General features: G+C 32.5%; 3 protein-coding genes across 10 annotated transcripts; 1 reads left to right on the top strand and 2 right to left on the bottom strand.

The window, feature by feature from the left end:
* Window positions 1-4,318: 4,318 nt before the first annotated feature.
* On the bottom strand, window positions 4,319-9,252 carry LOC105195880 (zinc finger protein 493). Of its 3 annotated transcripts, none has more exons than XM_026130466.2 (4): window positions 8,995-9,252; window positions 8,426-8,735; window positions 7,269-7,928; window positions 4,319-7,180 (listed from the first exon to the last, which is right to left on the bottom strand). In XM_026130466.2, the coding sequence occupies exons 2-4, from the start codon at window positions 8,684-8,686 to the stop codon at window positions 5,414-5,416; spliced, it is 2,688 nt and encodes an 895-aa protein (XP_025986251.1). In that variant the 5' UTR covers window positions 8,687-8,735; window positions 8,995-9,252; the 3' UTR covers window positions 4,319-5,413. The 3 variants fall into 3 exon arrangements, with proteins under 3 accessions (XP_025986251.1, XP_011159805.1, XP_025986252.1); XM_011161503.3 differs by having other exon boundaries at window positions 9,030-9,252; XM_026130467.2 differs by having other exon boundaries at window positions 4,319-7,177; window positions 9,030-9,252.
* A 146-nt stretch (window positions 9,253-9,398) lies between these two features.
* LOC105195878 (calpain-7) lies at window positions 9,399-13,930 on the top strand. Of its 3 annotated transcripts, none has more exons than XM_039451579.1 (13): window positions 9,399-9,498; window positions 9,623-9,950; window positions 10,019-10,182; window positions 10,264-10,477; window positions 10,536-10,858; window positions 10,979-11,111; window positions 11,450-11,640; window positions 11,738-11,965; window positions 12,131-12,375; window positions 12,479-12,687; window positions 12,762-12,970; window positions 13,068-13,297; window positions 13,388-13,529. In XM_039451579.1, the coding sequence occupies exons 2-13, from the start codon at window positions 9,758-9,760 to the stop codon at window positions 13,527-13,529; spliced, it is 2,481 nt and encodes an 826-aa protein (XP_039307513.1). In that variant the 5' UTR covers window positions 9,399-9,498; window positions 9,623-9,757. The 3 variants fall into 3 exon arrangements, with proteins under 3 accessions (XP_039307513.1, XP_039307512.1, XP_039307514.1); XM_039451578.1 differs by having other exon boundaries at window positions 9,437-9,507; XM_039451580.1 differs by lacking the exon at window positions 9,399-9,498 and having other exon boundaries at window positions 9,758-9,950; window positions 13,388-13,930.
* A 2,644-nt stretch (window positions 13,931-16,574) lies between these two features.
* Window positions 16,575-24,028, bottom strand: LOC105195882 (tyrosine-protein phosphatase non-receptor type 4). Of its 4 annotated transcripts, none has more exons than XM_039451575.1 (18): window positions 23,303-24,028; window positions 22,883-22,988; window positions 21,820-22,031; window positions 21,619-21,747; window positions 21,363-21,411; window positions 21,065-21,232; window positions 20,846-20,966; window positions 20,677-20,764; window positions 20,448-20,600; window positions 20,136-20,368; window positions 19,888-20,058; window positions 19,236-19,389; window positions 18,985-19,152; window positions 18,708-18,883; window positions 18,375-18,574; window positions 17,882-18,225; window positions 17,485-17,769; window positions 16,575-17,407 (listed from the first exon to the last, which is right to left on the bottom strand). In XM_039451575.1, exons 2-18 carry the CDS (start codon window positions 22,896-22,898, stop codon window positions 17,324-17,326), a joined length of 2,751 nt encoding a protein of 916 aa, XP_039307509.1. In that variant the 5' UTR covers window positions 22,899-22,988; window positions 23,303-24,028; the 3' UTR covers window positions 16,575-17,323. The 4 variants fall into 4 exon arrangements, with proteins under 4 accessions (XP_039307509.1, XP_039307507.1, XP_039307508.1 ...); XM_039451573.1 differs by having other exon boundaries at window positions 19,236-19,413; window positions 23,303-24,027; XM_039451574.1 differs by having other exon boundaries at window positions 19,236-19,413; window positions 21,369-21,411; window positions 23,303-24,027.
* Window positions 24,029-25,652: the final 1,624 nt, after the last annotated feature.

Here is a 25,652-nt window from a genome sequence, read left to right as displayed (position 1 = left end):
AGGATTGAAGCACGGAACAAACCATTTTACTCAAAGATTTCACTTGACTGTATACTCTTTGTCTTTCACTTCAGGCGATTGATCCACTTAATGATAAAGTTGATTTTTCGGGGATATGCGGACAGAGAGGATATTGGAGGAATTCGCACCAAAATTTTTACTCAAATTTCGAGATTTGTGATATAGTCTTTCCTTTTTCTAGTTCGAATTCGCTACTTCTGTAAGTATATCTCTTTTCCGGGCCGTTCCGCAAAACAGAGATTATTGAGACTCCGGAAAAAAAACAATTTACTCAATATTCTACTTTGTGAGTATATCTTTCGTCTTTCGCTTTAGCGATTTCGTCTCCTTATGTAAAGTTAGAACTTTCTCGGGGCTATTTGAACAGATGATCATTGGAGAATTGACAAAAAATGTTTTCTCAAAATTTTCGAAAATGTTGACCTGATATAAGTCTTTCTTTTCAGTTCAGAAGTTCGATACTCATGTAAAGGCATATATCTTTGTGGCTTATCGACCTTAGATATTGACAGATTGCGGAAAACAAACCTTTTCTCAAAATTTCGCCTTTTGACTGCATACCTCTTTTTCCTCTCTACTTTAGCGTTGTCCCTATGTTAAGTTGTGAACCTTCTGGGCGGATTAGACAGGAGATATTGGAGAATTCGCAAATTTTACTCAAATTTCGTATGGATGATATAAGTTTTCTTTTTCAGTTCAGAATTCGAGTATGCTTACGGCTTTCTTCTGTGGGCCTGATCACGCGACACGAGATATGAAAGATATTCGGAAAATTCACGATTTTACTCAAAATTTCGAATTTTGAGCTGATTCCTTTGTTCTTTCCTTTGCGATTGGATCCTAGGATTAAGTCTAGATCTTCTCGGTTATATCGAACGAAGATATGTGGGGAATTCGAAAAATTTTACTCAAAAATTTTGTGTCGTATATTCTTTCGATTTCCTTTAGCGATTGCGGATTCTCATGATAAAAGTTTAACTCTTTGAGGGTATAGACTCGGATATTTGAGAATTGCAAAAAAGATTTTCTCAAATATTTCACTGTTGGACTGATTAATAATCTTTTCGTTTTTACTTTAGCGATTTCGATCCATCCGATAAAGTGTGACTCTTCTGCGGGTATGACACAGCATATATTGGGACGAATTCGCAAAGAGTTTTCTTTTAATTCTTTGTCTGAGTAGCCTTTGTTTTTCTTTTACGATCGATCATCTTGAGAAAGTTATCACTGCTTCGGGGGCTTCGACCGAGATTTGGGATTTCGCAATTAATCTTTTTCTCAAATTTTGTCTATATAGTCTTTGGTTTTTCCTTTAGCGATTCGATCGCATATGATAAGTTGATCTTCCTGGGGGTCTATCGCAAGCGATATTGAGAGAAATTCGAAAAAACGTTTTTTGTCTCAAACTTTTGGTCTGATATGAGTCTTTCGTTGTTGTCCTTTGGCGTTCGATCCATCGATGCAAAGTTTAAGTCTCGGGGCTTCGAACACAAATATTGGAGAATTCGCAAGAAATTTTTCTCAAATTTTGGTCTGATATACGGGTGGTGTTCACAAGTCCTCGAATTTTGTGGATTTTTCACATTATTTATTTATTGCATGATATCTATTTTGTCCCCTTCAAGTACATCTCCTGAGTAATTAACACTGGAGTCTGCCACGGTTTTTTCATTTTCGATATGCACTTCAAAATCATGTTTTTTTCCTTGTCAGTGCCTCCTTCGGATTCAGTTTTATCTCGCAGGTAGCCTAAGTCGTCTTTCATGGGCCTTCTTCAGTTTACGGGAACAAGAAAAGTCACAGGTCAATCTGGGGATCGGTGATGCGCATCATTAGTTTGTTTTTGCCCAAAAGTCTGCGCACAGCAACGATGTGTGAGCAGGGCGTTTTGGTACGAATTTCGCTGGTGCCGTCTCGTGGCCCAATGATTGTAAAATCGATGGCGAGCCAATCGTACTGTTTAGTCTCAGGCAATACTTATTCTACGGGATTCGACGATGGCAATACCCTTGTTGTTGAAGTGCTCGGGCGTCCGGCACGCTCTTCGTCGTTCACATCTTCTCGGCCTTCTGAGAACATTTTGTACCACCGATAAACGTTGCTTCGGTCCAAGGTAGCTTCTCCGTATGCCACAGTCAACATTCGGAATGCATCCGCGCACTTAATTTCGTTTTTCACACAAAATTTGATACAGGTTCTTTGATCCATTTTTTTGAATAGGTAAAAATCGAAGACGATCCAAAACACGTACAAGCAAAGCAGCTATCAACAATTAAATGAACATTCAACATGGCCGAGCTTGTCGGCATAAGTGAGAGACATGAGTACCAACATAACGCCACAAAAAGATCGAAATTCGAATATACGTAACCCGCGAAAATTCAAAATTCGCGATACTTTTTGAACACACCTCGTATATGCCATTGTAACATAATAAAAAAATAGTGGGCGCTTTCTAGTCTCTCTACGTCCCTGCGCAGAAATCGCCCGAAATCCTCTTTCTGAATTTTACGGCCTAAACATAGCAGGGAAAACGTGACGGATCGAGAGGGGAGTGAAGAGGAGGGTATCCATAGAGGTAACATCGCCGCTTGCTTCATGTCTATCACCGCGATGCTTTCTCTCTCTAACTGAAGGCCTAAACAATTAAAGGACAATCACGTTAAAAGAAAAAGAGAGAAAGAGTGAGAGAGAGAGAGAGTTGCGTCAAGATTTAAAAAAATTAAAAAAGCTAATTTTTTCAAAAGCATAATTTGAAGACATTTAAATAATAAAGAATTATGTAAAAATATAAAGATGGTATATTTATTCGTGGAAAGACATTTATTTCTTCTTCATCATATGATGCGATGTTAATTACTATTATTTTTTAATTACTGCGTAAAATGAATGTTTCTTTATTAAAGAACCAAATTCTCTCTGTTACTATTAAACATCTTTTTTAAGTAAAAATATGATTGTGCAAAATATGGGCATAAATGTATTGATATGTATTAATATCAATGTTAATGTAAATAATTCAGACTATAATAAATAAAAAATTACGCGAAAGTAGACGTAATTAATCATTTGTGCACATTCTCGACCCCTGTTCTGGATGCAACATACGCGATACGCGTCAGATTTTATTTGCAGCAAAATGGATGTTAGCACGGACAACAACCTACATCCATTTCTCGAGAGATGGATGTGGGTTGTTGTCCGTGCTAACATCCACACTGTTTTTAACGGCGGGTTGCAAAATGGATGTGACACGTAGTTCCTACTCTGACCAGAATAGATGTGCGTCACTAGTGTACGGGAGTTTCGAAGCATTATAGGAAAAAGGCCGCCGTGGCCGTTCTCAGATTCCTCTCTGACGGCATACAACGTAGTTAGTTACAGTGCTACCAACTTTATGATTAAAAAAACTATTTTCAATAGAACTTTCGGAATACACCCTATGAATTTGAGCCCTAGTGACTTTACCCCTCTCGTAACTCGTTGCCGCCTCGCGGATTAAACGCAGTGTTGTTAGACGGGCCCGGTTTTTTGCGCATGCATGGCTACAGTCAGCGCTGTAACTGGTGTACCGAGAAAGGGGCACGTTGCGGGCTCGTCATATGATTAGGATAGGGTAAGGTAAATATACATCGATTTGTTCACGTTGCTTTCACTCAATATTTTTTTTTTCGCATTGAATATCTTTGTTGTCTCCCTCTTCTATATATCTCTCCTATATATCTTTTTTATTTGCTTAAATGTATATTTATTTTATTTTAAGTACAAGAATTTTTAAAGATTTCAAGCAACGCGAACTAATCTATTTATTTTAAATCTATAGATTTATAAAATTCAGAAACAAAAGAAGCAATCAAAAAACGTCAGTTTGCAGAATTCCAAAATTGGTATGGGTTACCAAAGATCTCCTTTCTGTCACTAAGATCTACTTTACTGAAGCCTCATTTGACGCGCATGCGTGAAAAACCGGGCCCGTCTAACAACACTGATTAAACGTTGAAAACGCAAAAGCTACACAATTGACCGCGAATCTGCATACGTAACATTCATTGATCGTCTTGCCTTGAAACATTTTCAATTTTCCTTCGATAAGACATCTTATCAAAGAACATATATATCTTATCTAAATATTTATTATTGTCATTATTATTGTCAAAATTGCAAACGTTTTAGAATTGTTAAGAGTATTATAAAAAAAAAGTAAAAGCATTAGAATAATGAGAAAAAGTAAGAGAGTGGAGTATTAAAAAAAAGTATTTGGAAAAAAAATATAATTTTTTTCAATGTTAGGTCAAAATTTTTTAATTTTGGCATTTTAAAGTAATTTATTGAGCAATAAGTATTTATATATATTGCGTGGCAAAATACAATTGACTTAAAGTATTTCCTTTGCACAAATGTTTCTATAATCTAATGATAGAATAATGTAAGTCATGACTTATTTAAAAAAAAAAAGATGACATAATAATTATTTGTCAAACATTTGTCTGCCTGCTTTAAGTACATACATTATATAAAAAAGTCTACTTTATGATCACTTATGTGTAGTACATATGTACGCCAATGTTTTGATCAGACATTTTATATCTACATATAAATATAAAATTTGAAAGCTTATATCACTATGAATCGAACAGTCATTCTGTAAACCCTAAAGAAAAAAATTTTATACTTACATATTGCGCGACACAAAAAAAAATGCTAAAAAACATTATAGTTAAAGTACTTATACTATACATAAAAAATTGCAATAATAATTACATATAATTGAAATAAAATATAAATTATAAATATCTTTCATAATATCTTAATCAAATTAGAAGCAACAAACAAATGATAATAACAAAGTATTATGTACAGAATTCTTGTATTTATCTGCAGCAATATTCCTTGTTATTATCATTCAATTACTCACTGTTTAAATCTTTTCATTAGAAATTTATACGATAATTTGGCAAAACTTAAAACAGTTATACATCCAACAATGTTTTATTTTAAGATTAGTATCTATAAATAGTATTCATTTCAGAAAATACAGATCCAATTCTGTGTTAACTCCAGATTGCTACTGCAAGTAAATTTTTACCCAAGCATTAATTCAAGTTCAATACAGTTTTTATTAAAATTTTGTTAACTTAAAATAACATTTGAGATTTTTATACCAAAATAGTGTTTACTTCCATTATAAAGGTTGCAAGATGTTGAATATTTATGTAAAGCTATTTAAAAAATTCTTAATTCTCATCCAAAGTAATATTAATGTAAGAAACACACAAGTAGCATTCCAGAGTTAAAAGAATCTGGAACGGTAAAGTCTTTGTGCTGATTGCTAACTTGTCAATACCTTTTTCTATTATTTCTAGTATTCTGTTTGAGACTCTCAGACAAGATATTAATTCGCCAAAGTACTTTCACACTCCTTATTCTTCATATGGAGGCGCATATGCTTCTTTAGATTGTCGAGTCGATTACACCGACGGTCGCAGTAATCACACTTATAGGGCATCAGATTGCTGTGCACGACCACGTGGCCGTTCAGATGACTAATCTGCTTGAAGCGTTTGCCGCAGATAGTGCAAGTATAGGGACGCTCGTTCATGTGCGCGGATGAGATATGCGTCTGCAGATTTGTCTTCCTGACGAACGTTGCTTTGCACACATCGCACTCGAACGGTCGTACGTTCGCGTGGATCGCCAGGTGCGATTTGAGCACATTCTTATGCTTGAAGTTTTTTTCGCACAGATGACATTGGAACGGTCGTTCGTCGTTGTGCACTTTCTTGTGCACCGATAGATGTGCCAGTTGCTTGAACATCTTGGCACAGATCTCGCACTGATACGTACGACCATCTTCGTGCGCGGCGCTAACGTGACGGCGCAGAGTGTCCGCCAGGGTGTACCGTTTACCACAGATCTTACAACAGTACGGACGTTCGTTGGTGTGCGTCAGCAGGTGGCCGTTGAGATTGCGCTTCTCGAGAAAACGCGCACCGCACACGTCACACTGATATGGCTTCTCGCCATTGTGCACGTACATGTGCTTCTTCAATGAGTTGGATAGACTGAAGCGTTTCGAGCACACGGTGCACTGAAAGCGACGCTCGCCCGTGTGCACTAGCATGTGCGACTTTACGTGACCGGCCTGCTTGAACCGCTTGCCACATACCTTACAGTCGTACTGACGTTCCTGTGTGTGCGTGAATATGTGCCGCTCCAACACGCTCTTCGTCGTGAATACTTTCTTGCAGCTATCGCACTCGAACAGACGATATACGTCGCGTATCTTGGATGTCGTCGTCGATGTCGCGTCACCTTTATGCGAGTTCGCATGTTGCTTCAGCAAATCTAACGAATCAAACTTTATACCGCATACCGTGCATTGGAACGAGCGATAATCGTGATGGGTCAGTGAGTGCTGACTGAGATGGCCCAGCTGCTTGAAGCTCTTGTTACACACCTCGCAAACGTACGGTCGTTCGTTCGTGTGCGATCGCATATGTCTCTCCAGCACGCTCGGGAAGCTGAATTTTTGCTTGCAATACGTGCACTGTAAAATCTTCGACACGCGGCTCTCCGCAGACAGCTTCCGTCTACTGTGACTGGAGCTCTTACTGCTCTTGCTAGAGGATTCTTTCGTATTCAACGAGAAATCACAGTCTTCGTTCACCGTCTCGGAATCCAATGTTTCGTGCGTTGTTTGGATTACAGACTTTTCTTTGTTAGATATTACCGTTAATGCGTTGGTATTGTTTCTCGTATTTCTACTGACTGGTGTCTCTTTTTCGTCATCGATTGATTTATCCTGTCCATGCGATTGCTTCACATGCTTTGCGTATAATCTCGGAACGCTAAATGTTTTATTGCACAGCTTACAGTGGAGAACCTGTTTCACATTGTGAGTTCTCATGTGATTTTTCAAATGCCCTATTTTCATATATTGCTTTTGGCAGTACTTGCATTTGAGGGATTGAGTATCTTCGTTGATTTTTGATTCATTCTTCACGTCTATTTCATCTGTAGAAGTGGAATCCGTTCTGCATGCGTTATTCGCCGGAGATTCATTCTTCACATGGGCGTAACTAAAGATATTTACATCATTGGCTTTCAAAAATGCGTTTTCACTCTGTGTATCTCGTACATTTTCATTTTCTTCGCGCTGCTGAAACATTCGAAATAGAATAATTTCAATCATTATGTCACGTTTCTAATATCGAGATACAACATTGTATATTATATTGCATTATTACATTAGTACTATTCGATGTATTCTGCGTGTCTTCTGTCACCGTAGCCACATCTGCGTCCTTCTTATTCGACAAATATTCAATCAATTCTTCTTCCGTCCTTAAACTGCCCCTATCCTTTTCTACACCTTGAAAATTCTCATATGCGTTTTGCGTGAACAATATGTCATATGGAACTTTGCCGTTTTGACAGCGGTACGTCGAGTTATGAACGATCTGTATGAAGTTCAGCCCTTCGCTCCAGGTCCTAGTTGGATTCATTCTCATCCAGGATTCAAGCAAGCTTTTAAAATCCCTGCAGCTAACTTCGCACTTAGACACGTCCCCGTGCAGTATGAACAAATCGCGCCACAGCAAACGTAGCTCATATACAACTTGCTCAGCAAACTTACGTCCATTGCCGCTCTGTAGCACTCGCGGTACCCCTATGATTCCTAATACATCTAATAGATTTGCCGCGATCTCTTTGGCCGTGTTGCTATGGAGAGCCTTTAGTACAACAAACTTGGAAAACTGATCTTCATAAACGAAAAAATATTTATAACTGACCGCTGGGTCTACTGCCATCTCTATTACATCGATGCGACCTTTGTTATATAATTTTTTCGAAACGTCAATCGATGTTATGGGTAGTCTCTGATCTAAAGAATCCGTTCGACAGGGCTAAAGACAAATATACGGAATAATTTTAATTATATATATGAATATATTATATTACGCATACACATCTAATCAGTAATAATAAAATAACAAATATATTCTTAATCCTGCTTTCTATTCAAATTTATTATCTTTTATTTAAAAATTGCTTAATTTTGAACAAAAAATGTGAAAAAAAACAGTTGTTAAATAGATTAAAAATTAGTTATTTTAATTACCTTATACTATTATATTGTTTGAATCAATATAATAAAAAAGCTTTAAAAAATAAAATATTTGACAAAGACAAAATCTTATATTAGCAGACAAAATCATTAAATGTTACAGAAAAGTTTTAGGTAAATTATTAAAAAATACAATTTATTATTAGAATTATTCTAAACTAAAATAAATAGACCCAAATAAAATAGCTGGGTCAAATTAAACATGTAATCTCTGAGTACCCTTGCTGCATTTCCTAACTTTTTGCTGCAAGGATAGAATGAAAGATCAAAACTTACTGCCAATACATCTGAACAGCTGCTTTGTTCTTTGATTTCCTTGTCCTCTTTAGGTGAGAGAGGCACTTGTAGAGGCACAACTTTGTCTTGCTCAGACTGTGAATTAAGAGTGCTTTGAAAGAATTCTGCTTCCGGTTTTATGATCAAGTAGTCCTGATTTCTATCTCCTGGCAGCAAGTGATCCAGAGAATTGTTCATATACACGTTTTGTGGCATCCATTCCACACTCAATGGCATTTCCTTATTCATTATTTTTGTCATGTGTCGTGTCTAAGTGTTTCTTTGTTTGTACCGTTTTCTCTGCTGCTTTCTATAATTAATCAATGACTTTGTTATAAATTATTAACTAACAAACAAGTTTTGTAAAAAAATAACGTTTTTCATGAAAATTTCCTCATCATGAAAATAGAAATTGAGAAAATTAATACTAATTTGCCTGATAATGATTATCTTTATTATAACTTATAAGGATTAATTTACAAACTTTTACTTCTTTATCTATACGCTCCTTGTATGTAAAAAAACAAACCGGCATAATGGAACAATCATTCCTCGATCGAACAACTAACCTATACGTCATACAAATTCAACTTGCATCATTTACCATTTGCTGCGTTCGTTTGGAACATTTACTTAATTGAGATCTGTGTGCGCATATTAGAATATTTCACGTCCTTTTGCGCATTTTCTCATTTTGCTTCGATGAACAAATCATGCGATAAATCCAACTCTGCCCGTAACTAATAAGATATGTCAACTTTTCAGCGTTGGCGCATATACACACAAACACAACTATGATATGAAATATAGCATTGATGTCAAGGCAAATTTTCATGATATTCCATCATTAAAATATAAACCGTTAGAACTATTGAAATTTGTAAGATCGACGAAAAAAAATTCGCATTCTCAAAAGTAAAAAATTATTAAAATTTTCGCAATAAGTCGCAGAATTTACAGACACAAAAAAATCTATTTACGCTATGAATGAACATATGTAATTAGATATGATGCGCATGCTCCGAGTATACAATTGATGATTAGTCGTGTGTTGAACGAGTTGAGTGTGAGAGGTAAATTAGGTAAATTATGATGACCATGACTTACCTTACATCTTATCTTCTTGCTCTCATGGATCTTATCATACCCGAGTGAATATAAATTTTAAAGTAAAATCGTATTATTTTGTTCCAATAGGAAATTTACAACAGAAAAAAGAGAGAATTCAGGAAGAAGTTGTGCGCAATCTTGACGGCAGCACAACAGTACACTTGAGTACACCATCGAATGAATTCGGATTCTGAAGCATCTCTTTTTGTTGCTCGTTAAAAAATGACGCAAACCTTGGACGATGCGCGACTTGCTGCTCGTAGAGCGGTACAATTTGATAGCAATGGCCAATATGAACAAGCTCTGTATTATTACGACATTGCTACTAAACTTCTTACTAGATTGCAATTAGATGGCACATACGAAGACAAATTGGCGGAGTATCGTGAGAGGATTTTATCGATACAACGTCTAGGTAAGTATACATTAATAGAATTTTTATAAACGTGATATGTACAAAATGACGTTTTTAAAAAATTTTAGTTTGTGAGGAGGAACAGAATAAGCATAAGTCAGAACCTTCACATCAGTCTGAGCTACAGAAATGTAAATTTCTCATGAACCAAGCATTAGATGCGGATGAAGCAGGATTGAAAGACATTGCAGTAAAGTTATATACTGATGCTGCTGAACTTGGCCTTAGTACAGTAAGTATAATTCCTTTTAATATTAAATTATTATTACATGTCTGTTGAGAGAATTTTTTTGATTTAAACAATATATTACAGAAAACTGTTGACCCAGAAGTAAAAGCAAAGTTAACAAATCTTGTCAGAGTTGCTGTTGAACGGGCAGAGGATTTAAAAGGTATCAAAACTACTGAGGATAATGGTGTTATGAAAAGTCTTGCTAAACTGCCCTCTGTACCAGAAAGCAGTTTTCCAGATACTGAACAGCCAATACATTCAGAACAGCCAGTAAATGCTCCATCAATTGCTCCAGGTAACATATTTTAAAGACAAAGAATAAAGCACATATTTATTACTTGAATAAATTTCAGTGAGAGATACCAGAGCCTCGCTTCATCGAGGAAGCAGCGGACATCTCAAAGTAACCGGTGGTAGTACCAATTATAGTGAAGAAGAAAAAAAAGTGCTGCTCTACAGCTCTCACATAAATGATAATGAATTTGTACCATTTATGAGCATTGATCTTGCTGAAAAATTTCAATATGCTTTTCCATTTACGGATAAAGATGGATTATTAGAGTTAGCGCCAAAACAAAAACCTGATTTCGCTGGATGGCGCCGACCAGAAGAATTATATTCCGATCCTAAAATGGTCATGGGCCATCATGTTGATTACTTCAGCATAAAACAGACTGTTAGTAACATATTGACATAATAAAAGTACATTTTTATATTATTAATTTATCAAATTTAAGAACAGTGCAAATAATGAAATTATGATATCTGAATAGTACAATCTTTTTTTTTATCTTAGGTTGTTTCTGATTGTTCATTTGTTGCTTCCTTGGCTGTGAGTGCTCAATATGAGAAAAAGTTTGGACGAAGGTTCATAACATCCATTATTTATCCTAAAAATAAAAACAAGGAACCGATATATAATCCATTTGGTAATTATTTAGTTTAATTGGCTTACCAATAAATATATTATATATATATATTTTGTATTTTACATTAAGAATGTTTACATTGAGCTACATAGAAGAGCCATACATCTTGTATGGCAAGCACCTTATCTAATACACTTACATTTTTATTCGCGTGCACGATGACTTTTTACATAAACACAATTTTAAATATTCACATTAAATGGCTTTCTTTAAATTAAAATTGAAAGATATATTTAAATAACACAATATATCTTCACATTAGAATTCATTTTGCATAAAACACATGCATATACTTTAATATTTATTATATATTAGAAATGATGAACATATAATATCAGGAAAATACATGGTGAAACTACACATCAATGGCATTCCACGTAAAGTAATAATAGATGATCTTCTGCCTGTAAGCCGATACAACCAATTACTCTGTTCCTACTCTAGCAATCGTGGGGAGCTATGGATTTCTTTACTCGAGAAGGCTTATATGAAAGTAATGGGGGGTTACGATTTTCCTGGGTCAAATAGCGTAAGTTTACATTTCCTTGCAACATTAAATAACTAATCTATAATTTATTTTATCAAGTTTTTCTATTCTTTTAAATATATTACATTTGTCCTTATAGAATATAGATTTGCATGCCTTAACTGGCTGGATACCTGAGAGATGGGCAATAAGACCAAACGAAGTAGATTTTAATAAGGATAATTTATTTGATGTATTACTATTACGACTTCATAAGGGAGACGTGCTAGTCACTGTAGCCACAGGAGAGTTATCAGATTTGGACACAGATCGTACTGGCCTTGTACCAAGTCATGCATACGCTGTCCTTGATGTGAGAAAGATTAATGTAAGGAAAATAGAAAAACTATTTAATATTTGTTTTAAACGTGTTCTAATAATATAAAATAAGTAAGATATTTTTTTTATTTATTAAAATACATTATTTACATTTTTTTATTTATTTAAAGAGACTATGTAGTGATTTATTTAAATTATATTAATATACATGTAGGGAGAAAGACTACTACAATTGAAAAATCCTTGGTCCCATTTGCGATGGAGAGGCAATTATTCTGAACTTGATATAAAACACTGGACTCAGGATTTGAAGGAGACATTAAATTATGATCCGGAATCTGCTTCAGTATTTGATAACGGCGTTTTTTGGATTGATTATGATAGTATATGTCGATTCTTTGATGTATTTTATTTAAATTGGAATCCAGGACTATTTAATTATACTTATTGCATACATCAGTATGTAACTTTTCTATTATATCTGTATTATATGTTATGTGATTGCCCTTTTTCTCATATACTATAGTAATATATTCAAAGTAATTTTACTTTATTATTACAGAATGTGGAAAGCTGGTATTGGGCCTGTAAGAGATGCATACAATATTGGTGACAATCCACAATTCTCATTAGAAGTGCAGAGTAAAGGATCTGGTGCTGTCTGGATACTTCTTACAAGGCATATTACAGACATAGCAGATTTTCGACAAAATCAAGAATATATTACAGTTTTAATTTATCGTAACGATGGAAAAAGAGTGTATTATCCGCGTAAGTGTACAACTTTTTTCTTGTTTTATTACTTATCTTTCAATTACCAATAATAAATATAAGAAACTATTTAGATGATCCACCACCATACATCGATGGTGTGAGAATAAATAGCCCACATTATTTGTGTAAAATTAAACTCGGAGATCAAAGTGATGCAAAATATACTTTGGTCATATCTCAGTATGAGAAAACAAATACTATTTATTATACGCTCCGTGCATATGGAACGTGTCCATTTATATTACGAAAAATACCTCAGCTTTATAAATATGAAAAAGAGGTATAATATTTATAAAAATATTTCTATAAAAACATTCTTTTCTAAAACATGTTTTATATTGGGTTTTTTATTTATATATTTACATGATCTTTCGTAGGTTACGGGTCAATGGAAGAACATCACAGCGGGGGGCTGCGGCAATCATCCCACTTATGTGAACAATCCACGATATCAAATAGTGCTCGAAAGTGCTAACAATAATAATTATTTGTTAATTATTTTGAAAGGACCTAAACAGTATCAAATAGGCTTTGACATTAACACTGTTGTTTTGAATGATACAAATGCAGGAACTGCATTTAAAACAAAAAGTTCCGGACCATTTAGGTTTGTTTATTGTGCTTTACCTGGATTCTTTCATCTCTAAATTTTCTTATACATTTTATATTTTCAATTTATTTTTATTTCTATTTACAGATCTGGATTTGTATATTTGGAACTGGAAGATGTACCTGCAGGAACGTATCATATTATTCCTGCAACATATGTACCTGGTCAAGAGGGACCATTCTTTTTAATTTGTAAATCTTCTTGTAATTTGCAACTACAACTTCTTTAACAAATTAAATAAATTGTTGAACTATAACTATAGATATTTTGCAAGTTGCTTGTATGTATAATTATATATAAATACTCAAGTAGATTAATTGGTTTTTGTTTCAACTGTTTTTTAGATAAATTTTATTGAAATTTGGCAATAGTCATGCAAGAAACGTTCAAAATGAACCCACAAAATTATAAATTTTGAATTACTGTAATCGGTCTGCATATTTTTCTACATTAAACAGAAAAGATCTAAGCCTAATATATACCTAAAATTAATAAAAAACAGTTATCTACATTTTTAAATAACATCAAATATTTGCATTTTTCTTGAAAAAGACTTTATTTAGGTTTCACATTTCTTGAATAATTATTTGTTATGTCATTTGTCTTTAATAAAAATCTAATTAGGCGTTATTTTGTACTATTTAATTAAAATTCACAAAATTTTCTTATGCAAGTCTGATAATTAGTTTAAGAAATATAATTTTTCACTAAAAAATGATATTTCTTAAATTAGTTATCAATCAGTAACATAGTATTATCAAATTTACCTAATGTAAATATGTACATACATAAACTTTTTTTTATAAAAAATATATTTAAAAATATACAAATAATTATAAAAAATAATTTGGGAAAGAATAATTTCCAGTGGGGAAATTGTTTTATAATAGTTTTATTTTATATTCCAAAAGTATATATGAACAAGACTAGACATCTATAAATTTTATTACCATCAAGATTTCTGAAACTTATTTTATATACTTATGGTTGTTTATGTTATATTTGAAAGCAAAATTTTACCATACAGGCAACACATAAATCAAATATTTTAATTTGTATTGGACATGACTGCATTTGGGGAAAGTATGTACAAGGCACTACAGTCTAAAATTTTGACTGATCATGGTATGTAAATATATCTAAAATAAATTGATCAAGTATTTTTATATTACTTATTTCTATATACTCGTATAATATATCGAACAAATTTTGGAAAAATTTAATATATGTAATAAAAATATTTTAATGTATACCATATATTGCAAAGTGTAAAAACATTGGGGTAATGAAATTTTTTCATTTGCACATATAAGGAAAAAAATACTTAAGTAGAGAATTATCGCATCATGTTTACACAAATAATTGTACAATCTCAAGTTAAATAATGAGTGAACGCATTAATTATGACGTATAATTCTTGATGTCCATCTGTAAGTATTAAATTCATTACACACATAATTGCTTTTATCTTCTTCCCTGTATATATTGAAAATTTTTTTTCCACATGTGCACATACTTTATACTTTTTTAAAAGAAATAAATAATATCAACTTCTATTATTTTAATATATTCATAAATTTAATAAGTTTATATTATGTGTGTATGTGTTTGATTTAAACATATACAATATATTAATTTAATATATGTAATAAAACAAATCGTGAGAATATTGTGGAACGAATCAAAACAAATAGGGAAAGGTAAATCACAAATTTTATATATATATAAATTCATACACACACACACACACACACACACACACACACACACACACACACACACACACACACACACACACACACACACACACACACACACACACACACACACACACACACACACACACATACACGCGCGATAATTTTGTTTTCTAACATTTACATATTTTAAGATATATATTAGTGGCATTCCCCTTAATTTTTTTTCTCATATATTAAAATGACTTGGCAATTTGATTTGTTTTGCCGAATCAGGTTTATTGTACATTGACTGTATAAAGATAGACATCTTTTCATTCTTCCATTCTTTCATGCACTGTAAAAAGAATATAAGTAAATCTTAATTAATAGAAAGTTTTGTAAAGAAGAAAAAAAAGAATGAATGAAATGGGAAGGAAAGGAATGCTGTATCAGTTTACATAATTTAAAGACAAATAACTTCTATCCTTTTGACCACGCATGAAAGATTTATAGATTATTGTTCTAATAATATTTATTGTAGTGCCAGTTTGTATTAATACAAAAATAGATTATAAAATGCTGGTGTTAATACATATGATGAGGTATTATATTATTAGAGTCTGATAAGTATACTGAAAAGAGCTCGTGAGATTCGTGAAATTAATTAGAAGATTAAAAGCTTCATATAGAGATATGTTAGTGTATCCATCTGATTCATTGAGTGAAAAATAAATACGTGAAGTTTCATAAATATCTATTAGATGATAGTGTCCCACATTATGATAAAAACATTTAATAATAATAATAATAATAAGAGAAATATAAACGTTCTTAGTTAAAGCTGACATTTTTGAAGTATTTGAATTGTTTGACTGCTCTAGTATCATATAATAAAAACAAGTTAAAATAACTTGTACGCTTTCACATAACTTTTGATTTATTTCGAATAGAACTGTATTTTTTATGTATATAAGATGGTTGTATAGTTTGCCTGCAAGCTGCCAATATTGAAGATTGTACTTCGCCCTGTGCCTTTAAATAGTTTCTGTATGATTATTTATGAAGGATGGACAAAGTTTTGCAATTACAAACATTTGTAATAAATCGTAAAATTTTTACCGCGTCAATTGTTAATGATAGCTTCTTTGAGTCGATGTACATACATTTGATACGAGAATATTGGTTGTTGCATTTTTTCTTTTTCAATAGCTTCACAATTATGACTATCATTGAATTTTTATTACACAGAAATTGTCCTCAAATTTATCTAAGTCCATTGACAGTTGACGTGATAGCTCTAATTTATTAAATTTATTTATGTATATTTTGTATACATTGTGTGCAATACTTTTATTTATATCTTTGTGTCTAAACCTTTTATCCATTATTTCCATAATTGTACTTCAAATTTGTAATGTAAATATATTTAATTTATGCATTAAATTTTTTCCTTTTGTTGATCTCTTAATTTTTTTAAATACATCTAGCAATGGAAATTGAAATTTTACATAAATGATAAATGTGCACAAATTTTTGCAACAAAAGAAATTAATTTTTAATCATCTAAATAAATTATGTTAACGTATGTGCAGATATTTGCATTATATAATATATACTTTTATTAATTAGTAACTTAATATACCAAAATTTAATTATACAATTAAAATAAATTTAAAATATTTCTATAAGATACAATATTCAAAAGGACAATATATAAGGCAATATATGCATATATAGATATATATTAATTATTAAATTAATTCATTTAATCTATGATTAGACTTTCATAGATATATATTAGATCTTACAAACTTTATAATTAAATCTATTTTTGTTATAAATTTAGTAATAATATATCATACTACATATTATTCTTTTGAAGCTTTCTAAGTATGCGTCTCGTAGAAATATTTTAAATTAATTATAAAGCATTAATACTCGCGACAAAAAAAACATGATCACATTTTGTACAAAACAACGTTTTGCACAAAGAAATAAAATAAATCATTAAAATACTAAAATACTAAATAGATCTTTTGTGTGTAATATAAATAAAAATAAAAAAAATAGGAATTTTACAGTAGCAAATGAGAGCTGGACGTTATGTATAGATGAGATATATATATATATATATATATATATATATATATATATATATATATATATATACTTTACGCAGTAAACATCTGTTTTTGTTTACTAGGATGCTATATTAAATATATATTATATTATACGTTATTGTCAAAGTATAAAACTACTTTCTAATGGCATGATGCTTGATGTAAGATGTGTGAGAGAAGAAATGGTATAATTACAAAATGCTGCCCATCTTGAATTTTTACTTTCATCTACTAAACTCTGGAAGTGGCTTGGCTATCCCTTCGCTATAGGCTTTATGGACTGCTTCACACACAAATCTATATTGACTCTGAAAGAAATATCACATTCAAATAAACAGAATATATTTATTAAATAATATGAATTGATAAGTAATGAATAACTTACAGCATTCTGTATCATCATTGCTCTCTGATCTCTCATAGAGCGTACAATATCTAATGGATACACTGGTTGATTGGCTTCAATTAAACACAACGCAGTCTCCATTAAAACTAATACACCGGTCCGTCCTATTCCAGCAGAACAATGCACAACCGCAGGTTCAACTATTCCAGTACGAGCTGCTCTAACGCGTTCTGTAAACGTAGTAAATTGTCGCCAATCACTTGGCACTCCATGATCGGGCCAGCTGCAATACTGCATATGTGTTATATCCCTTTCTTCTCCAGTCTGCAGATACATTTAATATGTAAAAATGCGCATATTACATTTACTTATATTTCATACATGTGTATTAAAAGATTATAAAACAAATTATGACAGTACGCAAAGCTTTACTCACATTAACATCACGAAGTATGAATTCTCTAAAAATAAATGTATCTTCGACATTTTCTGCAGTCGATGTAAGTGTGAGATTCCTTAACGTGAGTGTCTCGTTATATGCCGGCCAATATTGGTGACATTTTGCACGACCACGTTCAACTAGGGTTGTAAGCATAACGACAAGTGTACTACCCGCTTCTAAAACCATTTGCCAAAAATCGGCAACGGTGGAAGACAAGGGACCCTGCGTAGCAATATACCTATTAATAATGCCTGAACCTGGTATTTCCATGTTCACATAATTAGCATTGATGTAATCTCCATTTGCAGATCCCATTAAGATTACTCGAGTAACGTCATCTATAAAAAAAAATATGTATATATATATATATATACATACATACATACATACATTATACATAAATTATTTTAATAATTGCTCTATCTCAGATGGACGGGTCTTTTTAACAATTTATTCTTTTTATTATAAAAAAAAAACTTTAGCTTACATGGTGAAATATCTCGATAGCGATTTTTTGATTGATTTTCTGGTTTTTTCGATTCAAGTGACACAAGTTCTGGATTTTTTCTGTATAACTGTTCATATTGCGCAATAAGAGCACCACTTGCTAGACCATCCGCAAGCAATAACATAGATTGGGCCAGTGCGTCAGATCCAATAGCTGCATGAGGTGCATCAGGTACATACCTTGTAATTATAATAAATTATATTTAGCAATTCATTATAATAAATTATATTTAGCAATTTATAATAAATTAGATTTAGCAAAATTTAATGTGCACTGTGTATAAAAAGTGTTTATTTATTCGAAGTTACATACCTATAAGGTGGTTCTTCTTCGGACGTCTCGTCAGTGCCAGCCAATGCATTATATAAAGCATTAGGTCTGACAGTTAAAGTAAGTTCACCGGATCCGCGATCGCGTGACTGTCGTATTAAATTTACTACACGTTCATGCAGTAAACCGCTTACATCAATTCCATTAATGTAAACAACCTATATAAAGAGAAATTATGTTTAAGAGGAAACATAAGAGAAAAAGAAGTATTAGGCAGACTATTGATACAAATAAAGACATATATTAAATAATTAAGTACTTGATCTCCTTCATTCAATTTTGGGTAACAGCGATCAGCAGGTGTATTCGGCGCTACTCGTGATACCAAGATTGGCATATCCAAATCTAATCCACCTTTCACATTAAAACCAAAACGACCTTGTTCATCCGGCGTTAGAGATATGGTTACTAAACCGTCTTCTAATATCTAAAAAATAATGAAAAATATTTATTAAATATTCTGACTTTTATTTGTTAATTATTATGTGTATCTTTGACAGACATACGTACTTGTGGGGCCGGTGAGCTAGTAGGTTCGCTATAGTCTGGCAAATCATAAATATTTCTTTCAGCAGTTGTATCATCGTCCGCATAACTGAACACTCGAGATCCCAACGCTGGAGAAAATGCTCCACCTTGCGTGTAGCTTCCTGTTATTTCTTCCCTCAAAGATAAAAAACCACCTTCACTATAAGAGGAGATAAATGAAACTAAAAATGCTAAATAAAAATAAACGTTAACACTACGTCTTATTTTTACTATTGACATAATTTGTTTTATGAATTATCGAAAAAATTATATTGTATATTTTAAAACCATTATCATTTCTTCTATCTGTATAAATTTTGTAAATAAAATTTTAATCATATATTTAATTTTCTGTATATTTAATCTTATTTATAATAATTAAGGAAAGAGGAATTATATATAGTTGTAAAATATTTTTAAATAAATATAAATAAATATTATTATGTCAATTAAATTTTAATGGGCTAATAAGAGTAACCGCGGTTATTGATGTGCATAGAAATAACAATTTTATTTTCTACACACCAATAACCGCGGTTACTCTTTATTAGCCCTTTAAAACTTAATCAATCGACAATTTTGAGAGTACTACATTTCGGTGTTTTGCATTATCGTATTATTATATGTAACTAACTCGTCACTTGGATTTCCTTCACCCCATGCTTGACGAGGTTCACGAGCACCAAGGGATTGAACCTTATTGTCATAAGATCGCGGAGGTCTTCCAGGAGGTATTGTTAGTTTTCCTTTGTCTTCAGTAACAGGTGCGGTTACAATAGTATGAGCAATTTTTTTACTAGGTGATCTGAAATGTTAAAAATTCTTTATGAAAAAATCCATAAAAAATATAGATTTGATAATATTCAACTATATTGCAATTACCGTATAAACGTCCTTTCCACACGCGCTCTATGTTTCCCATCTTCAACAGTTTGAAATTCTGTACGTCCTGAATACGTAAATCTACTACTTAAAGTAAGAGGAAATCGTTTCGGTCGCATTTTAGGACTGTGAAGTCTAAAGAAAGTATGGTGCTCAACACAGGCTTTCCACAAATTCTTGGAACTACGATAAGTTTGCATATTAAAACCCAATAATGTGTCATAGTTTTCAGACTGCAACATAAATTAGTTAATTCGCAAAAGTAACGAACAAAAGTCATGTCATGTTAAATCAATAAACAACAAAACCCACTTGTTCTCGTCGAAGCTGTATAAAAAATTGTTTTCTTTTAAAAGAAATTTTAACTATTTTTGACCATGAAAACACATTGATTTTTATGCCATTCTGAAATACAACTAGACCAATCGATGTAACACCTAACTGTATTTCTTTATTTGTTGAATCCTGAAAAATGAGCAAACTATATATATATTGTTTTTATTTTATAAAAATATTTTGTGATCTGATAAATATTATGTACCCTTGCTTTATGTAATTCCACCCCATACATGTCTAAACGCTTTGCATGATCTAAGAAGTTAAATTCTGCATCAGCTGGTAACTGTCCCCTGTTAAAAAAATAAAAAAGGATGAGTTTGATATTAAAGCAAATTATAAAATTTATAAGATACTTGAAAAAATATACAAACTTGTGCAATTTATGTAGTTCCGATATTTTCTTTTCCATTTCTTCTGTTTGTCCAGGTATCAATTGTAATTGTGAAAGATAACCTGGCCCATGTTCCTCTGGATGATAATCTCCTAATTCCGCTATATGTGTATCAAATCAAAAGATTTAATGTAATTCGTTTTATTTAAAAAATTGTTTTTTAAAACTAAAATTATCATATTGTCTTTAATATACTTACACTGAACTGTATAACTGGCGATTAAACAAGCTGTACTAGGTGGCAATTGAAGTTTTCCTTGAAGAATATCTCTACGTATTTGTAAATAAAATTGATATCTAGTATATTCCTCTTGCAGTTTACTAGGGTCAGATACATAAAATTTTACTCTAAAAAAGAAATATCCACCTGAAACAAACAAATATATATTACACACTTGTAGCTGTGTAATGATAAGTAGATAATGGATCAAAAAATATACTTTTTATAGATTTTATAAAATTATACAGATATCTTATTAAGAAAATAGGATCTTTACCCTTACTTCTTAACTGCTTTTTCACAGGTTTAGAAGGATCCAGCCATCTCTGAAAACATTTATATTAAAAATTAACAATTATTTTTTACTGTACTAGTTACTAATACATTTTTATATTATAAAATTTATATATTTATGAAGTAATAATGAAAAAATGTAACAAAAAATTTTTTATTATTAATAAATATAAATTTTATATAAAGTTATATTAATGAATGTTACATATAATGAAATGATTTGATGTAAGATACATTACCATTATTTCAGATGTAGGAATAGTTGTGCTAACTCCATTTTCAGCATATTGTAAACCAAAGTAATCTTTTTCAATAAGTTCTAAATGTTGAAACACCAAGTCCAATAAAACTTGTCCTTTTGCTCGTTTCTGTAATACACATATTTATTCATTTTTAAACTTGAATATAATTAGATCTATGAATGTACGTTATAGACTTACATCTAATTGAAATGTATGTTGTGTTTCATCTAGAAAAGTAACAGTGGCTGATAAAGATTTTAGTCTGCGATTTCTCGCTAATTCAGCACCACGAACGTGGTAGCTCCCGCTGGAGCCACTCAACGCTCTACGTGATACACTTTCAATCATCTCAAATATATGAAGGCGTGTCAACCACCTTCTCGACACCACCTCTCTGCTATGCTGACTACCTGTATTGAAAATTAAACAGATCATATATTATACCAAAATTTCAATAAAATTTTAATTTAAAAAATTATATATAAGAATTATATTTAGTCTTCTTATTTTATAAAATTTAATGTAATTTATCCATGTTTTACAAATATAAAATTATATAATGTTATGTTAAAACCATTATTAGAATTTTGTTTATATTGCAAATTCATTATATTTAAAAGTAATACATTCTATTGTATACCAAGGGTTAGAAATTACCAACGGTTAGTATATAATTAAGATAAAATAAATAAAACAGCAAACAATGATTTTATATATTTCAACAATATAATTACAAGTATACGAGATTATTATCATTCAATCATCATAATAAACTACAAAGTTTATTAATTATTAGTAATAGACATATAAATGCATATTTTTCTTGTACTCAAATTATTTATATTAAAATATTTTATATAAGTAAAATGTTTTTCCAACTATTCACTGTAAATATCATAGAGAAGAACTCTACGTTTTAACTATATTTTGCAAAATTTCTTACATGTATTTTTCTTTCCTTTCTCTTAAGTTTGTTTGTAAATCTAAATTATAAATATTATAAATAAGAAAGTACAACTCCTTAGTAAAGTTTTTTTTTTACAAAATCAGCTTCATGTTAATTAGCATTTCCAAGCACAAACAGATGTGAAAATATAATTATATTCCAGAAATGGCATTAGAAACAAATTTATTAAAATTTTATATCAGTAACTCAATGTGAGCTACATACTCAAATTGCCATCCGCATCTCTTTTGCAAGTTAAAGCAACTCTATGTTAACTAGCACTTTAAAAACACAAACAAATGAAAATATAATTACATTCAAGAGTCGTCATTAAAAACAAGTTTACCAAGATTTTAGGTCAATGATCCAATAGTGAGTTACATAATCAATTTGCCAGAATATAACGTAGAACGGGAATACTCTGAAAATAGTTTTTATACAAAAGAGAGAGAACAGAATTGCGATTACCCACTATCACATAATTGGATTCTCCAATTTACCCAAGATCGCTTAATATTGACAAATATATTTACATATAATTTATATAAATAAAATAAAATTATATATATGAACAATTATTATATGAACAATGTATAAATAATATCACAAAAGCTATTATTGTACCGTCAGCATGCAAAATCATTCCTCCATCAGACATACGATCAGTCACAGCCAGATACTGCGCGAATAATTTGATTTGAGATTCGGCGAGTTAAGCTGACTAAATATACTCACATTCATGATACGTGCGACACGTTTTACACGCAATTGCCGCAAAACCCTGTACGCAGGATTCGACAATTTGTTCCAAACATGCATACGAGCTCGGAAACCGCCGCGCTCCTCTCAAAACAGCATTGGACTCTCGGACGAGACGTGCATGAGCCCCTGCTCATAATTGCGCGAATCCAAGCGCAATCCACCAGGGATGAGTGCGCGATATCATTTCGTTGGAGTGAAGCAGCAGCAGCAACGATCGCGCATTTCCTCGCAACCAAATCACAAATCTCTGTCTCTCACAACGCCCCGCTGAGACAATTTCTAATCCACCACTTTCCTCGGTTCCGCTTCTCTCATTCTTACCAACGTATACGAGGTGAACGTCGGATCTGGCAAATCGGACGTGAGCGGCGGACGTTCAATCAATCGCGGATAAAAGCATTCCGCGATTCCCAGTGATTCCGTGACCGGGGGCTTATAAAAATATATGCGCATATATGCAAGATCTATTCAGGTGGAGCACACGTATATGTATGTATATACATACGCATACGTATGCATATGAGAGTTAAGTAGTGCACATGAAACAGACGTGTTTTACGAGTTTTGTTGTGGAACGAAGGCCTTAATCGGTCCGTAAGATCTCGATTACGCGAGAGACGTTTGACGCCTAGTAGAAAACGCGGTTGTACAACTTGTACATACAGATAAGATGTATGTGTGGTTGGTTGTACGTATGTATGCTTGTGTGTATGAACACGTGTGCGTGTGCACATTTTATGCGTGTGTGCATGAACATATGTAGGGCGCATGCACGTGTGTATATATGTGCGTTGCAGAAGAAGGAGATCGAGCGCATAGCAAAAATGCTAGTTCAAAAGTGCAATCAGTCTCATTATAGAGTGTGCTGTCGTCGGCGATGCTAGTAGTTTTTGAGCTATGTAATCCAACAATAATAGATAAATTTATTATTGAGAACAGTGGCCTAAGTCTTGTTTATAATCCCAATTTAGGCCGGTATTCATACCGTTTGTTTTCTGTTCCTGAACTCTCTAAATAAGTGTACACTTAAAATGAAATAGGTAGATGTTTCAAAGATAGCGAAAGCAAGAAGGAACGTTCCAGTGCAGTCTAGTGCAGGAATAGAAAACAAGCCTATAGTCAATTCTTATTTCAAGATCGTCTTAAGTAACGTCTTAAGATGCTAATATGGTTCTCTGATTGGTTGATGGCATCTTAAGATGATACTTAAGACGATCTTAAATATAAGAATCAACTATGAATACCGGCCTTAAATATATGGATGCGTCTTCGTGCGAAAGACTGAAATCCAGAGGCCAATCAAGGAAGGAAGGAAGGACCTAACAACGCGCATAATGGCGGCCAAGTAACAAACCAACCAATCAAATTTTTGTCCAGAATATATAAAGTTGGCTAATCATAATCAATTTATAGAAAAATAATCAACTATCCGTTTGTTCCTAAACTCCCTGAATTAGTGTGCACTTAAAATGAAATATATATTTGAAAGTTAGTGAAAGCAAGAAGAAACGTTCCAGTGCAGTCTAGTGCAGGAATAAAAAACAAGCCTTAGGTCAATCGCTAAAGCCTGCCGCAGACGATACGTTTTTTCTTACGAGAGGCTTGTTTTCTATTCCTGCACTAGACTGCACTGGAACGTTCCTTCTTGCTTTCGCTAACTTTGAAACATCTATCTATTTCATTTTAAGTGTACACTTATTTAGAGAGTTCAGGAACAGAAAACAAACGGATGATTGCTTACGTGTTCCTATACTGGCAGTCTTACGTGCTTCCGTACTGGAAATGGGTAGCTTACGGGCTACGCTACTGGCTCGCGTACTGGATTTTTGTAATAGATCATGTCCTATTTTTCTTACGTGATTCTGGGCACGTATTACGCATTTGTTCGGAATCGATTCCGATCGGAATTATTCCGTTTTCCCCTAAATTTCTATTGTGTTTTCTAGGGAAAACGGAATAATTCCGATCGGAATCGATTCCGAACAAATGCATAATACGTGCCCTGTACTGGTTTATTGTGAAAGCCAATCAGGACGCAGTCTGTATAGGTTATACTGGGTTATACCAGGTTATACTGTCGAAGTGTTGTCAAAGTTCAAACGTGAATTCACTTCGCAAACATGACGTCGTGCAAAAATGAAAAGACTTCAAAATAGTCCAAAAAAAGTATTTTATGTTTAATAGAGGCATACTAATAGGAACCATGTTTATATGCGATAAACACACCAAATTACCATAATAAGCACAGTAAAAGTAAGGCATTAAAGAATGTATTGACTGTCGACTCCATAAACGTCGGCAATATTTATTTTGTTGTCGCAAT

This window comes from Solenopsis invicta, chromosome 7 (assembly GCF_016802725.1).
Source record: "Solenopsis invicta isolate M01_SB chromosome 7, UNIL_Sinv_3.0, whole genome shotgun sequence".
Classification (NCBI taxonomy): Eukaryota; Metazoa; Arthropoda; class Insecta; order Hymenoptera; family Formicidae; genus Solenopsis; species Solenopsis invicta.
Note: the sequence above shows the minus strand (reverse complement) of the source record. Positions and strands in the feature narration are given on the sequence as shown.